Below are 16,389 nucleotides of genomic sequence, written 5' to 3'. Positions count from 1 at the left end.
TATTATTATTATTATTATTATTATTATTATTATTATTATTATTATTATTATTATTATTATTATTATTATTATTATTATTATTAATATTATTATTATTATTATTACCGGCATGGTATTACTACACTACCGGCTGTAAAAATTGCATTTTTTTTTAAATTAACTTCAATTTATTGATATTTTTTTATATCATTCATTTTATTCCGGCTTTACATTCTTTTATTCTTTCGGTCGCACTTGTCATAAAATAGCTAGATTTTTTATCAACAGCACCACAGTCTTTTACCAATATCACACACTAGTTTCAGACATCCGTAACCATTTCATTTTATTTATAAAAGGTGATTTTTTTGAGGTTAGGATTTTCATGCATTATTATTTGCTCAGTATGCTCTGACATTTCATCATGAATAGACTTACTAACGAGCAACGCTTGCAAATCAGTGAATGGGCCCTAGAAAAGTTGGCAGAAAATCCGCTTTTTTATCGACAAATTTTGTTCAGCGATGAGGCTCATTTCTGGTTGAATGGCTACGTAAATAAGCAAAATTGCCGCATTTGGAGTGAAGAGCAACCAGAAGCCGTTCAAGAACTGCCCATGCATCCCGAAAAATGCACTGTTTGGTGTGGTTTGTACGCTGGTGGAATCATTGGACCGTATTTTTTCAAAGATGCTGTTGGACGCAACGTTACAGTGAATGGCGATCGCTATCGTTCGATGCTAACAAACTTTTTGTTGCCAAAAATGGAAGAACTGAACTTGGTTGACATGTGGTTTCAACAAGATGGCGCTACATGCCACACAGCTCGCGATTCTATGGCCATTTTGAGGGAAAACTTCGGAGAACAATTCATCTCAAGAAATGGACCGGTAAGTTGGCCACCAAGATCATGCGATTTGACACCTTTAGACTATTTTTTGTGGGGCTACGTCAAGTCTAAAGTCTACAGAAATAAGCCAGTAACTATTCCAGCTTTGGAAGACAACATTTCCGAAGAAATTCGGGCTATTCCGGCCGAAATGCTCGAAAAAGTTGCCCAAAATTGGACTTTCCGAATGGACCACCTAAGACGCAGCCGCGGTCAACATTTAAATGAAATTATCTTCAAAAAGTAAATGTCATGTACCAATCTAACGTTTAAAATAAAGAACCGATGAGATTTTGCAAATTTTATGCGTTTTATTGTTTAAAAAAGTTCTCAAGCTCTTAAAAAATCACCCTGTAGTATGTACGAAATAGAACAAAGCACGCATCGTTCGTTTTGTGTTTTCTTCTTTTTCGTTCCACCACGTACTGGTGTTGTACATATTGTATATTGTATATTGTATATATTGTACGCTTATGGCAATTTGAAAACTTTGACACTCATCGCCCTGTAACTGCGGAACCGGAAGAAATTTCACAGTAACTTTAAAGACAATATGAGCTTTAATTCAAATCAAGATTTGTGAAAATCGATTCAAGCATCACAGAGAAATCGAAGTGAATTCTATTTTTGGAGTTTTTCTTCACCACTTTCGGTGCTTCCGAAACAGGAAATGAGAGGACCAGTAGTGCCGAATAAGGTTTTTATGCCCACAAACTAAAAAGCTCTGCAAACTGGAAGAATTTATCAGTCAGTTTTATGGGAATTGTACTTGTTTTAGACCATCGTTCGTGAAAAAATAGTAATGAAATTGATAATTTTCCACTTACCAAACTTCAGGTCCGGAACCGGAAGTCGGATCCGAATAAAAGGTTCTAGAAATTTCTAGGAAACTATAAGACCTATCATTTGAATCTTAGTTTGTGAAAATCGGTTGAGCCGTTTCAGAGAAAATTGAGTGCACACTTTTTCTCTAATTTCCACATGTTACCATGTAACTCCGGAACCAGAAGTCGGATCCAAATGAAATTCAATAGCAGGCTATGGGACCATATAACCTTTCATTTGAGTCTTAGTTTTTGAAAATCGGTTTAGCCATCTCTGAGAAAAGTGAGTGCATATTTTTTTCACACACACACACACACACACACACACACTCATTTACTCAGTTCGTCGAGCTGAGTAGAATAGTATATGACATTCTGCCCTCCGAGCCTCGGTTAAAAAGTCGATTTTCACAGTGATTGCATAGCCCTTCTATATGAGAAAGGCAGAAACGATTACCCTGTGTTGCTGTTTGATCACTTTTTTCATAGGTTCGTTCTGCTCATGTTTTATCAATGGGCACATTGTTTTGTTAGGCGAGCTTCGTTTATGTGGTATGCGTGGCGTTTTTACTGATAACAAACTTACCTACCGACAGGTGCGTCTCGCATCGTTTGTCATTAATATTCGAACGTTTGAAGTGAAAACATTGTTGTGCCTTTTCTAGAAAAATATTGGCGTACCACACAAATGTGTTTACATTCTTGAGTGGTGTCTCTGTATTGGATAATGATCAAAGTAGGTGTCGTAAATCAAACAATTTGTGCTTGTGGCAATTCTAATCGATATTTATGTCGTTTTCGCTTGAGAAAACTGAAACTGACTTTTCATGAAACTGTGTTGATTTCGCACTTAGCAACGAGGGTTTGACAGCAGTTAGAGTTGAAACTGGGTTAGGTTTGGCATCAAGCGAAAACGACATTGGTGTGCGCATGGGAAGCGTGTTTCGTGGTAGCTGATAATACATGGCGAATAGACAGTCTTGGCAGTTACATTCCAAAGTAGAACTTGGTTGTTTGTTTTGATGGATAGTGCTACGATGATACAGACACTGACTTGTGGGAAGAGTTTATTATGGTCTGTACCATAGTGCCATAACCTTAATAAAATAGAACATTTAATTAACATACAGCCGAATGTAGCTTCTGATGACATTGTTTAAGGCGCGCAAAACACAACTCGCAAAAGTATTGAAATCATGATTGAATATTTATCGTAACACTTTTAACATTGTATGACTACTAAAAACACTGAAGCTCGTTTGTTACCGTATTTCATAGAACTCGAGCCGATCCCGGAGGTATATCTGCACCCTTATCAGCATTGCAAGTGTAAGTGTGACACTACTGTTTACCTACTACCGTCCTACAATTAGAATACGATACGAAGATGTTCAATCGAACAGTGGTCCCATCACCGTGGAAAACGCAAAGTTGTACTACGAATATGAATTACCCAGCTATAAGCGTAATTCAAAAACACCCCCCGGTGATATGGGTGAACCGGTAATCCTGTCGAAAGATTTGCCACAGGAAGCTAAAGATATAGCCGATTTGGAGTTCAAAACATTCGCACTGAATCAGTTCGCTAGCGACTTGGTTTCGGTCCGGCGGAGACTTCCGGATTACCGGGATGATTGGTGTAAAAAACCTGGTCGTTTTTTGACGCACTTACCCCAAACGACGGTGGTAGTAGTGTTCTACAATGAACCTTGGTCAGTGCTGGTACGGACGGTTCATTCCGTACTGGACCGATCTCCACCTCAGTTACTGCGAGAGGTACTCCTAGTGGATGACTTTTCCTATATGCGTAAGCCCTATTTCTAGTACGAAACAATTCCGGTAAATTGATGCACGAATTTTTTTTTTCAGCTCACACGAAAACTCAACTAGATGATTATTTTGCAGAGATTCCAAAAGTGCGTATATTGCGAGCCCCAGAACGACTGGGTCTAATAAAAGCACGCTTATTAGGAGCGAAGAATGCAACGACTGAAATTCTGACATTTCTGGATGCTCATTGTGAGTGCATTGCCGGTAAATTTTTACTGATTCATTTTATTGAATTGATACTAATCTTACCCTCTTCCGAACGGTAGGATGGCTTGAAGCTCAACTGGATCGGGTAGCTCGTGATCCTACAACAATTGCAATGCCCGCGATAGACTGGATCGATGAGCATAATATGGGTTACATATCGAACAAATCCATGTCCTACTACGGAGCTACCGATTGGGGATTTCAGTTTGCCTGGAGAGGTCGATGGGATAGAAAGGTACAACCCCCCAATCGATTGGAACCATTCGAGACCCCGATCATGGCTGGTGGACTTTTCTCCATTAATCGGACGTTTTTCTCATATCTAGGATGGTACGACGAAAACTTCGGCATCTACGGTGGAGAGAATGTTGAACTCTCTCTGAAAGCGTGGATGTGTGGCGGTCGTTTGGAGACTGTGCCATGTTCAAGAGTAGGTCACATTCAAAAGGCCGGCCATCCTTATCTGCGGAATGTACACACGGATTGGGTGAGGGTTAATACAGTTCGTGTTGCAGAAGTCTGGTTAGATCAGTACGCACAGGTAGTCTACGATATGTTCGGTGGTCCTCAGTTTCGGGGAGAGTTTGGTGATGTTTCGGAAAGAAAACAACTTCGGGAAAATCTCAACTGTAAACCCTTCAAATGGTACCTGGAAAATGTGTTCCCGGAGCTGGAGGATCCGGCTGGTCGGGGAGTAGGACATGGAAAGGTTATTTAATCCGAGCTATTCTACCAAAAACGGATATCATGACTAGTTTCTAATTACAGTTGAAAAACGCTGAAACGGGCGCTGATTTTTGCTTGCAGTACCCCCATTCGGAGCCTCGTCCGAGCATGGCAAAGTGTGGAGACGATCCTCGTCAGCATTGGGTCTATAACATGTTGGGGGAACTTAGTACCAACAACACCTGTGTGGACTATACGGGAAACTCTTTCTACATGTACAGATGCCACAAAGGCAGAGGTAACCAGGAGTGGAGATACTCGAAGGTCAGCAAGCAATTTACGCACGTGAAGCACAACGAATGCCTGGCCGTCAGTTCAGATGCCGCTAGACAACTTATAGTAGAAAAGTGCGATCCGTTAAAGAAATCCCAACAGTGGGAGTATCCGTTTTTGAATTTGAATTAATTTTTCTTAGTCTCGCGAACACTTTAATTGTTGCACCATGAGAATATGATGTGATTTGAGTTTCAAAATGTGACTTTGGAATTCAAATGAAAGACTTTTTAAACAATAAAATAACGAAATATGGTTCATCAAATTTGCTTATTGCATCTGTTTGCAGTCAACGTTTGAAAAATATGCCTCCGATTCTGTTTCCATCACTCGCATACGGACTGTCATCCCAGATCCTGGTGCCGCCACGATTTCTTCTCCAGGTAAAGCCAGGGAGGGCAATACTGCACCTCCTCAAAACAAATCTAGATTGCAGATACCCGAGGATGATTCAACTACTGCACAATTCAGTATCTATTAAAGCTTACTTCAGATAGAATTGGAACAAAGACAAGTACCTGTATTTCAGTTATTTATTATTGAATTCAAGATATTTTTTTATACAAATGTAGCGTTTTCTTCATACTTAAAAAAATACGGATATAATTATTCGTCACGTTTTCGAAGGAATTCTCGAATTTTTCTTGTAACACGGCTCATTAGGCGGCTCACACCTTCTTCGTCCATCGTTTTAGCTATATTATTCCACCAGGTCGTGATTGATGTCTTTGACAACCTTTCCCTTTGTCTTGAGTCTCCTCTTCATGATTGCCCAGTATTTCTCAGTAGGGCGGAACTGGGGGCAGCTGGGTGGGTTAAGGTTTTTCGGAGCAAATTGGACCCCTTTCAAAAACATTACGGGATGGTCGTGGGATCGAATGAACGGTAAAATTCGTTTTTGGTGACACTCTTTTTGGTATAGTTCCGATGTCATTGTCTTATTTGTAACGGAAACTTTTGCTCTTTGGCCACAGCTGCAAATGCCCTTCTAAATCATAAATTTTCTTGCAAATTTGTCGGCAAAAACAAATTTAAATTTGGCTGGAACATCCCCCCGAGCCGTTGCAAAGTAAAATTTTTGGCCTGGGATTTGCCCGAAGTCAGCCTTGACATAGGTTTCATCGTCCATCAGAAGACACTCGTCGAACTTGGTCAGCACCTGGTCATATAGTTTCCAAGCACGAATTTTGACCACACTATCCTGTTTTATGGTCCGATTTGGCTGTTTGCTAGCTCGATACGACTTGATTCCTTCCCGGAGTCGAGTTCTCCTCACGGTACTATGGGCAGCACCGAATTTTCTGGCCAAATCACGGTCCGACAGATTAGGATTCCTCCTAATCGTCTTCAAAATCTTACCACGCAGTTTCCGGTCGACAGTTCTACTCCGACGATTGGCTTGAGGCTTCCGAATCGTCGTCAATGTTTCCTTATACCGTTTGATCACGCGCCATACGGCATTTCTGGACAATTTCAGCTGTTTAGCTAGCCTAGATGCAGACCACAATTGATCTTCCAAATAACTATGCACAATTTTTCGCTTCTTTCGGCTTCCATGTTGATTGTTTACAAAGTACAGTCGATTTGCGGAATGTCAAAAATCATACGTGAAGCTGACAAAATTCCCGACACGTGGGCGCCAAGAACTTCCAAATCCGTCCACCAGGAGCGCCACAATATGAGCAAAAGTTTGTTCCAATTCTAAATGAAGCAAGCTTTACCAGAACGTGAGAGTCCGGCGCACAAAAAAAATTTCTTCTGCTCGTTTTCCACCATCTGTTTGAACTACGTGTCATAGTACTTTGACTGATTTGCCTCGGACTTCCAATGCCATTGAAGGCTTCCACAATAAATTTAATAATTTAATAAAAAAATCGAGTAATGTGACGTTTTACAATGTACTTAAATGTTTTCAACAGGAAGAGCAGTCTATGACGGCAGAGTTTTTGCGGTATTTACAGGGGGATCTGCCAATCAACCGTAGAACTAAACAGCTCATGAAAAAAGAAAATTTCTTGAACACAGCTATGGAAAAAAGAGCTGACGTCGCTCTTTTCGATTATATTCAGGGAGTAGTAATATATAATATTAGTATTAGTTACATATTTTCATGTTGATTCATTTTTTGTTTAAATAAAAAGGTTTATAGTTTCAATAGGAGTTATGTCAAATGATCGTATATCTAATTATCGTTGTCGAAACGGGATGTAACCTTCGACTGTATGATTTTCTGGGTTTCGGTACATTCTGGGAAAATTTTCATATATTTTTTACTTTCTAGACTTTTTCTAGGCAATAAATTTCTGGGGAAAAGACTTCGGATTTCTCTTTTCTGGAGAATGCTTTTCTGGGAAACAGTATATTTGGGGGTTTATTTTTCAGGAATATAGTTCATTCTGGGAAGTGCTTTTCTGGGAAACGGTTCATTCTGCAAAAAATTTTCCGACGAAATAGTTTCTGGGAAATGGTTTTCCGGGGAATATTATAGAATCGTCAATCGATTGGGAATTACTCTTGGACAATGAAAAAGACGTCAATGTAGCGGTGGAAAGATTTACATCTGTGCTCAACTATTTGTTTAGACTACATGTGCCAGCCCCACGTCCTCGACCAAAACCACCTTGGTCAAATCGACACCTTCGTCAACTCAAACGTTTAAGAGCAGCTGCACTTCGGCACTATACAATTCGACGTAATCCTACTACCAAACGGGAATTCACTCATGCCAGCAACAATTATAAGGCGTATAATCGCTTCCTTTATTCGAGATATGTTCTACAGATTCAAGCCAACCTTAAACAAAACCCAAAACGTTTCTGGTCTTTTGTGAATAACAAACGCAAAGAGAACGGTCTTCCTACCATGATGACTCTAGGGAATGAAAGTTCAAGTTTGTCTGGTGCAATCTGCAAGCTGTTTGCTAAACACTTTTCAAGTGTTTTTGAGACTGTTCCGTCTACTTCAGCACAGGTGGAGTCCGGCCTAAGAGATGTTCCTTGCGATGTACTGAGCCTTAATAACATCCAGTTCACCAACGCTGATATACTCACTGCATTTAATAAGTTGAAGTCATCTGCATCGTCTGGTCCAGATGCTATTATATTGAAAAGATGTGCAAATTCTCTGTGCTCTTCCTTAATACTTATATTCAATCAGTCGCTCTCGCAAGGAATATTTCCGCAATGCTGGAAAAATAATATATGTTTCTCGTATTTAAAAAAGAAAATAAACCAAACGTAGAAAACTGTCGTGGAATTACATCACTCTGCGCCGGATCTAAATTATTCGAGATTCTCGTGAACAGTGTTCTGTTCAGTGAAATTAAAACATACATATCGACAGCAACAAACCTAGCTCAATTTACATCGCATTGCATTCGAAGTATGGAAGATGGGGCACGAAAATTGCGAAAATTCGAAAACTGGGTGCTGCATTTATGCAGATGATCTAAAACTCTTCCTCATCATTCGATCCGAAGAGGACTGCCTGTTTTGCAAAAACAGCTCGATGTTTTCTGCGATTGGTGTACGCGTAACCGATTGACGCTTAGTGTATCCACATGTTCTGTAGTTACCTTCACACGCCTGTTCTTTGGAGCTACACTGTTTCCGAGAATGTCTCGAGAGAGTATCAGTTGTCAGAGATCTTGGTGTACTACTGGATACACAGCTGTCCTTCGGAGACCACTACTGTCATATTACTGCTCAAGCCAACCGAAATCTTCAGTTCGGGTTTACATCTCATCCAAGTCAGTCGACAAACAAAACCGCTTACGTTAGGGACAGAAGAACCCAAGTACAGTATTGTGCAGTGAACAATAGACCTCGAAAATGAGTGAACCAAACGAACAGAAGCTACCGTCGGTACGAAAGAATACAATTATTGTTGACTTCAGACAGTGCAAAATTCGACCTTCGATACGAGAACTTGAAGGTTTGCCTAAGGAGCAAATGAATCTTGACATTAAACGTGTGCATTTACTCCAATGCAATAAGACCAATAATGTTGTTTATATCCAGTTCTATAAAGAGTTGGATGCAATTCAATTCGCTAAAGACAATAATAATGTGCACTATGTGGAGCATGAAAATATCAAGTACAACATTCCAGTATATATGGAAGATAGTGCTATAGAAGTGCGTGTGCATGATCTTCCCTCAAGCGTCAACGGTTCTTATATTCGCAAAACTATGTCCCAATACGGAGAGATTCTCTCTATCGAAGATGAAAAGTGGAGGAATTTTTTCCCCGGTATTCTAAATGGCGTACGTTTGTTACGCATGCGCTTGAGGAGGCCTATACCTTCTTATGTGACATTCGGTCAAGATACAAGAATACCGTGCAAATCACTTGTTACCTATGACAATCAGATGGCCACATGTCAATATTGCCAAAATGCTGTTCAGCCATGTGATAAACTGGACAAGAAGCCAACTACACCAAAATACAACGGTGCTTTCTTCACACCAACCCCAAGCAACCCCAGTACACCTGTGACAGTCACCAACAACAGTGAAGCATCCCCTCCAACGAAACCATCCAACGTATCCCCTATAGAACAGCTTACCATCCAACCAACCAGCAACTGCAAACAATGTACAACAAAGCGCATCTACAGCAACTAGCAACGAAATCAACAACAATACCACCGATGCGGCAATGGATGACGAGACGAACCACGAACGAAGTGCCCCTCAATCCTCGCAGGAGGAAAATGGAAGCTCCTCTCCCCCTAGAAAAAGGGTGACAACGAGATCCAATACAAAAAAAAATCTTTTATTTAAAAACTCAGCTAAATCGGCCACGTAAAGCTTGTACGCAAATAGGCCTGAATAAAATATCTTTAACATAAAAAAAAAACCGAAATCTTGGATTCAAATTCAAAATAGCAAAAGAGTTCAAGGATCCATATTGTCTTCGATCAGTGCGATCAGTCATTGAATCAGTTCAAGCTAGGTTCATTCGTTATGCTCTTACATCTCTGCCATGGCGTAACCCTACAGAATTACTACCCTATACAGATCGCTGCAGATTGCTTGGTATGGACACGCTTGCCAAAAGGAGGAATATTTTTAGGGCCGCTTTTATTGGAAAATTATTAATCGGTCAAATTGACGCTCTATATATACTTTCTCGAGTTAATTTTAACGTACCACCTATAACTTTAAGATCGAGGAACTTTTTAAGCCTTGACCATCAACGTACTGATTATGGACAGAACGAACCCATAAGGGGGATGTGTTGTATTTTAACAATGTCTATGATTTTCTCGACTTTTCCATTCCATGTGATAATTTTAAAGATAGACTTAAGAGATTTACTTAGTGTATAAGAATTTATGTAAAAACCAATATGTCAATTTATGTAATATGAACCTGTTTGTGATGTGATTATACTGTCAGTTCAGCCAACCATAGAAATTAGAAAAGAAGAAGGGATTTTTATGCCAAATTGAAGATAGTTTCTGTTTGGATCTTCAAATGGGCTTTTCCCCTTCCAATGCTTCATGTAGACTATATCTGATCAGATGAAGGAATAAATAAATATAAAAATAAATAAATAAATTTGGTCACTAAATCAAACATATTTGATTCAGTAGATAATATTCAAATATTTCATGCACATAAATTCAATGATTTCCTATCATTGACTCGCTAATATATTAGATAAATGTGACAGTTATGAACAGAACGTGTATTTAGGGCAACTTTTCACTCGCTAGCAAGACAACAAAGGGTTCATTAGCCCTACTAGAGATAAATATATCTGCTCTTCCGTCATCGTTCACTGTTACGGCTATTCCACTACATTTAGTTCCGTCGACTTTTCCGCTAATAATATCACAGTAAATTCCAGCCTTCATGCAGGTGAAAACGTTTGCCTTCATGCTTAACGATATTTCAGCATTGATTGCGATAAAACCAGCTTTACCGCGGCAAAACGCCAGCTGGTTTTGTCCGTTATCCACCCAACTGATCACGGATTGCCAAGAAACCTCAGTCCTGAATCTCATCATGCTAGCTACTATTTTCCAGCGATGCTCACATATCCAACCACCTGTGCACTGGCCTTCCGCATCCAGAGTAACGGGCGAAATTTTGCCTCTAGTATCGCTTGGGAGTCCCTCGTTTCTGTTGTTGAAATTGTAAGAACTCATGATTCTCGGAGTTCCATAACGATGTCCAAGCATGAAAACAAGCGCAATGCTATACAACCTGCGATGTTTGAAAGTTACAATTTTAGGCAAATCGTCCACATTCGGAATTCTCTGCAAGACAGGATCATCCAGAAAAATAACGGAATGCTCCCTCGGTATGTAACCTATCTTCGTTCCCAGATTAACCATCCAGTGAAAGGGCTTCTGTTTGAATATAATCGCACCGATGTCGTAAGCAAAACGATACTCAGTTGTCATACCCAACAAGACGTATTCTTTTCTAAATGTTTCTTCACTTCTCAAATCCATCACATCCTGGTAGATGAAAGGACGGCTTCGAGAGGAAAATCCCGCTGTCGTACTCAAATTTTCCAACTGCGAATATATAGCCTGAAAAACATTCGATTTACTCTCACATTAAAACGAACGCCGTACAACTCACCTTCAAATCATGCGGCCACATGTTTCTCGCAGCATGAATATAAAATCCTGCTACTCCCATCGAAATCAGTTTGTTCAAAAAATCAACAATTCTGCGCCGAACACTCGTCAGTCCTTGATTCAAATCAGGCAATTCATCAATCTGGCAATTTCGCACCTGATGCGGATCGCTTTGGTTTAGAACCGTGCAAGGGTGATTGAAATCTCCTATCCCATATGAAGCGTCTGGATAATCTCGGTAGGAGGGATAGGCTACCGAACCCCCAGTACCTTGAACAGATCCAGTACCACCGGCCATACTGTTCAGTACCACTTCCACATAGATTCGTACTCCAGCTGCGTTGCAGGTCTTGACCATTGAACGGAGTTGCATTTCTGCTCCAGAACGACCTAATATCTTGTACGAGATTGGTTCGTACCGTTCACGCCACGATCGGTTTGGTAATATGCGAACTTCGTTCACCGGTGATACCTGCACAGCTCCAAACCCAGTTGGTCCCAGATGCAATACACACTCGGCTTGAATATCCACGAAAGTCCATTCGAACAGCTGAACGATTGCACTGCGGCTGCGATCGTTTGCGAAATGTGAATTAAATTGCGTCCAGCTTGTAAGCAACAGGCAAATAAAATTCAGTAACAGCAGTAAGCCTTGCCTCGAGAACATCATCGTTTACTGACCGTTGGCTGAATGTCATTAGCGAAACCAGAAACTCTGTGAGCTACCCGTGATTGCCTACTAGATTGTCTGATTTTGTTTCCGTTTGATCTTCCATCATTTCTGGGGTGTGATACGGGATATATCCGTATGACATGCAATATTTTTCGACGTGACGTTTTAAGTACGCACAGTTGGTGTCATAGATATCACTAATAGTAACACTGGTGCATCCGATATACTTTTGTTACAATGAGAGAACACGAATTTATTTTCCTATAAAAATTGCTTGCCGATTTTTTTCGTTTCAGAATTTGACCAATTTTTATCGTTTTCATATACCTTAGGATGCGTATTCGATTCGTCACGGCGTTGCAGTTTATGTTGAACTGTTATGTCAGTTCGAAGTTCAACATAATCTTCTAAGCAATGTTGAACTACTGAGTGACAAAAAAGTTCACCATAGACTGTCATGCACTGACGAGTCGAAGACGAAACATAATGTTTTTCTTTTATTTTTGTGACACACTTCGACACCAATGAAACCGGAAAAACAGCCCATAAAATATAATACACGGCAATGCCGGGGGGCGCTAAATCATGATGGAATTGGGAAAAAACGTACAATTATTGTATGAAAAATAAATACCATGAGGTTTTTTTCGGGAAAACTATTTAAACTAGATTAGGTTTCAGATTAGTACTAAACTGCTACAAAAATCATAATCAAAATTCATTAACATGAAAATGCAATACTACAGTCATGTAGCATACACAATCTTCACACTTTCAGCGACGACCGTAACAATTATTTTCATGAGCAAGAGACGCTCTCTTCTTGATTGTGGTTGTGAACTTGGACCTACCAAAGATCTAATTCTCAGAGAGCAAACCTGCGAACCCCTTAAAAAGCAAAAATTAGATTTTCTGAAAGGTTCCCTGAAAGGGATTAACATACCCGAAAATTGACTATTAATCAAATGTGCAAGTGCGTAGATATCTAAACAACTGGTCACAGAACTATATATAGCTCGTTTTGATGTAGGACTATTCTTTGAATTCGAAATGCGAAACAGTGATCAGGTCGCATCGAGTCGAAGAGATAAAACTATATATTTGAGATAATTTGTTGTCGAAACTTTAACAAATAATGAACAAAGTTAGCTACACTGCTTCAATGCATTTGTATTGCGCTACACAAAATAAACAAAACTAAATATTTTCTGTTACAAAAGCAGTTTTCCGGAAAAATAAATAGTTTTACGACAAAATTCCATATCCATTGAGTCTCGCGTGTTAAATTAAAGGTTCCTATTTTGCGGGTTTACTTATAAAAGGAACATAAATTTTGTTATCGCATTAATTTCTGCTTGAGAAAATCCACATAGGAATGTGTTTGTTGCTAATCAAATGTATTAGTGGAAGTAAGCTGAAACTGAAATGATTTTTCGCGAGGAGTTTTCAGGAAAAAAGTAAGAGTTTTAGACTAACATTTTCGCTTTTCTTGAAATGCAAATTTAAACATAATGAACTGATTGGTTTATTTTTCAACCATATGGAAGATTTATTGATTAAAATCAGGAAAAGAAGCGCAGGAGTTTGTTTTTACGCACACATTGTTGACATTACTCATACGCTTGCAAAGAGTCTTGCTCCTTAAATAATGCTGGATATAGTTTCACTCTCTTGACGTAGATGGCGATTTGCGCACTCGATGTGTCTTCTTTCATGGATTATCTTAGACTGAAGCTAGTAAGAGTGCAACAGGATATATCTATAGATTATGTTCAGTGTTTGGATCTATTTATTCACTTTTCCAACAAAGTTTACGCAATAAACAATTTATTATTCCCCGGCGAACGACCACAATTAGGTAAAATAAGGAAGAAATTGATTGACAACATCTTACAACATTAACCATTTGTTTAGATATTGAATTGTAGTATTTAGTTAAACAGGTAAAAACTTATTAGGAAATCAAATCGGGAGGAATTTCACGAGTTGTGAATTTTTTAAAATGCACTCAGGTGCATAAGCAACAAAAGACGTAGTCGTACGTCAAAAAACTTCTTACTTACAACCTCTATCTTTGTGACCTTGATTCTCCAGGGATTGTGAACTGTAATTCTCTTTACACTGTTCCAAGTAGGTAATGAAATCTGCTCACATTAACGGTTGATGCAGATGGTTTCTATCAACCGGTACAATTTTAGAACATATGCCGTAGCAGAACTCTCGTTATTTCTATTATAGAGGTTTTAACCTTCGGTTCAGGTCTTCTTGACTCTGTGTGCGGTGCTAGGAATAAAACCCAAGTAGGTTTCTTCTCGTTAACTTTTAAACATCAGCCAAATTGAAATCAGGAAAATTGAAATCGCTGAATATGGAAACGCTTCTGATTGATATAAAACCGACTTCATTAAAGTTGTAGTCAAGTCCCAAGGTTTGAAAATATTCCATTGGGAATTAAATATTGAAATTTTATTAGGTGAAAAATGTAACAAACCGGTGACTACTTTTTGAGAGTGAATGATAAACAAAATTTACAGCATATTACAGCAAACTAGGACTTTAGATAGAGATGATCAATTACAGAGAATTTAGAAAACATTTTAGGACGATTAAGGCTAAAAAAATTTGCAAACAAATCTATTCTCAAGAGTGAATTTCTATATAACTTCAATTAAGTCATGTTGAAATAAAGATTCCATTTCGGGAATAGATAGATATATTCGGTCAACGTTTTAGTAAGCAACAAATAATGCAATGCTTCCGAGCAATCAGATCTATCAAGAACAAAAAGTCTTTTCTAACAAACAGATTACACCAGGTGAAAAAATGGTAGCTAAGAATAGGATTAGCCCACCTAGGCAACACCATACGCATCTCATACGTTCCGTAGATCCTCCGGTAGTTACATCACTTGTTAAATACATTCACTGCTATCAAAGTGTAAAGAATATGGTATAATCAGTACTCAAGTACGTCAACGGCTCGGATCAATCAATAATTTTATGATGTTCCAGCTAGTACCTCACAATAATGTTATGGTAATTCCAGCATATCAAGGTAAATTGAAACAAACAACTCTCTTCAATAGCAGAATCGTTTTCTTAAAACAAATTCCTGGCAGGCGAAGGATGTGCTAATGCTAATGATGCTAATAACAGAGGTAACATTTATCGGTATATTGCATAAATAGTAAAAAATACTTGTTTGTTTGATAAATTAATAATTTTCTCTCGGTAGCCGGCTGGCAATATAACCAATTAAGAATTTTAATAAATAATTAAAATAAAAAGGCGGAAATAATAAGAAATCAAGTCGCGCGTGAAATCTGTTGACCTTTGTTTGGTGATTTAAAATGATTTTATAATTTTTTCAGAATGTTGGCTTGGCTCATTTTTTTCCACTACGATGAATCAACTATTTCGTCTGAATCCCAATCACTCGTTTATTTTGTAGCAGGTATTTCCATTTAGAAAAAAAGGGAAGTTTTTATTCGTTACGCGATAGTGTTTAAAATTTCTCTTCAGTTTCCACGAATAAGAACTGTAAATCAAGACTCCTCGGGGCTTCAGTATCGGATATTGTTGAAACATTCACTCGGGAAGTCAGTGAGTTTAGTGGCGCATCCGAGCATCTTGAAACCAGAACATACTAGGTCGCACGCATATACTACCATTACTGAAATTTAAACTAACAAATATCCTTCTCCCGCAATAGTATATACGGTCTCTAGTAACAACAAGTGTTGGACTAACATCCCTTCTCATTCCTAAGACGATCTACGTTCGGGCCTGGCCGGCGCCGGTTCTGATCAATGAATTCTGGGGTTACCAGATGATGCACATTGAAGGATGATTTACCAGTCCCAGGTTGGATCATCTAGAAATTCCCTGTACAATTTCAGCTAATCCCGATCAGTAACGGAGTAGCTCAAGCTTACGCTTTTTCGTCCACATATTGGTGTATCAGGAATAAAATAAACGATCTGCAGTTGCCAAAATGCTCATTTAATCAATCCTTCAACCCCCGAGAGGATTTAGAGATTTTACAAAAATGACACCATTCTGCATTCCCGGAAAAATGCAGAACGATTCGCCATATGTATGAGCAGAAGTTAGATCGGCACTACATAAGGGATGGCGAACAATCTGCTAAAACCTTTTAAGGTCAATACAGAAAGGATTCATTCGCCCAAGGAGGACCGAAGAGCTCCTCTTACTATAGCCCCTTACCACAGTTAATTGTGTCAATGTGGAACAGTAACATATCAGAATCTATGAAGCACGCAATCGCACTTACACAAATCATGCTGAATAGTAGCCATGTAATAGTTGAGTTTGTAATGTCCAGTCAGAGCTCTGACCAGAATCCATTTTCAGAATTAAAACTGGTAAAAA

At 39.0% G+C, this 16,389-nt stretch overlaps 2 protein-coding genes across 2 annotated transcripts; one reads left to right on the top strand and one right to left on the bottom strand.

Moving 5' to 3' along the window:
• Positions 1–2,278: 2,278 nt before the first annotated feature.
• LOC131438793 (putative polypeptide N-acetylgalactosaminyltransferase 9) lies at positions 2,279–4,992 on the top strand. Its single transcript, XM_058609071.1, has 5 exons — positions 2,279–2,427; positions 2,970–3,498; positions 3,561–3,725; positions 3,788–4,437; positions 4,497–4,992. The coding sequence occupies exons 1-5, from the start codon at positions 2,419–2,421 to the stop codon at positions 4,857–4,859; spliced, it is 1,716 nt and encodes a 571-aa protein (XP_058465054.1). The 5' UTR covers positions 2,279–2,418; the 3' UTR covers positions 4,860–4,992.
• A 5,361-nt stretch (positions 4,993–10,353) lies between these two features.
• On the bottom strand, positions 10,354–12,104 carry LOC131438263 (alpha-amylase A-like). The gene is made up of 3 exons (XM_058608141.1): positions 12,052–12,104; positions 11,327–11,894; positions 10,354–11,274 (listed from the first exon to the last, which is right to left on the bottom strand). Exons 1-3 carry the CDS (start codon positions 12,102–12,104, stop codon positions 10,426–10,428), a joined length of 1,470 nt encoding a protein of 489 aa, XP_058464124.1. The 3' UTR covers positions 10,354–10,425.
• Between the last annotated feature and the right edge of the window lie 4,285 nt (positions 12,105–16,389).

Source organism: Malaya genurostris, chromosome 3, assembly GCF_030247185.1.
Source record: "Malaya genurostris strain Urasoe2022 chromosome 3, Malgen_1.1, whole genome shotgun sequence".
In the NCBI taxonomy this organism is placed as follows: Eukaryota; Metazoa; Arthropoda; class Insecta; order Diptera; family Culicidae; genus Malaya; species Malaya genurostris.
The sequence above is the reverse complement of the archived record's forward strand: the minus strand, read 5'-3'. Positions and strand labels throughout refer to the sequence as shown.

Coding starts and splice junctions, on each gene's coding strand:
- LOC131438793 (XM_058609071.1), top strand. Junction 3,499..3,560: donor GGATGACTTTTCCTATATGC/GTAAGCCCTATT, acceptor TTTTTTTTTCAG/CTCACACGAAAACTCAACTA. Junction 3,726..3,787: donor TCATTGTGAGTGCATTGCCG/GTAAATTTTTAC, acceptor TCCGAACGGTAG/GATGGCTTGAAGCTCAACTG.
- LOC131438263 (XM_058608141.1), bottom strand. CDS start 12,104: ATGATGGAAGATCAAACGGAAACAAAATCAGACAATCTAGTAGGCAAT. Junction 11,895..12,051: donor AATCTAGTAGGCAATCACGG/GTAGCTCACAGA, acceptor AAACGATCGCAG/CCGCAGTGCAATCGTTCAGC. Junction 11,275..11,326: donor TGTGGCCGCATGATTTGAAG/GTGAGTTGTACG, acceptor AATGTTTTTCAG/GCTATATATTCGCAGTTGGA.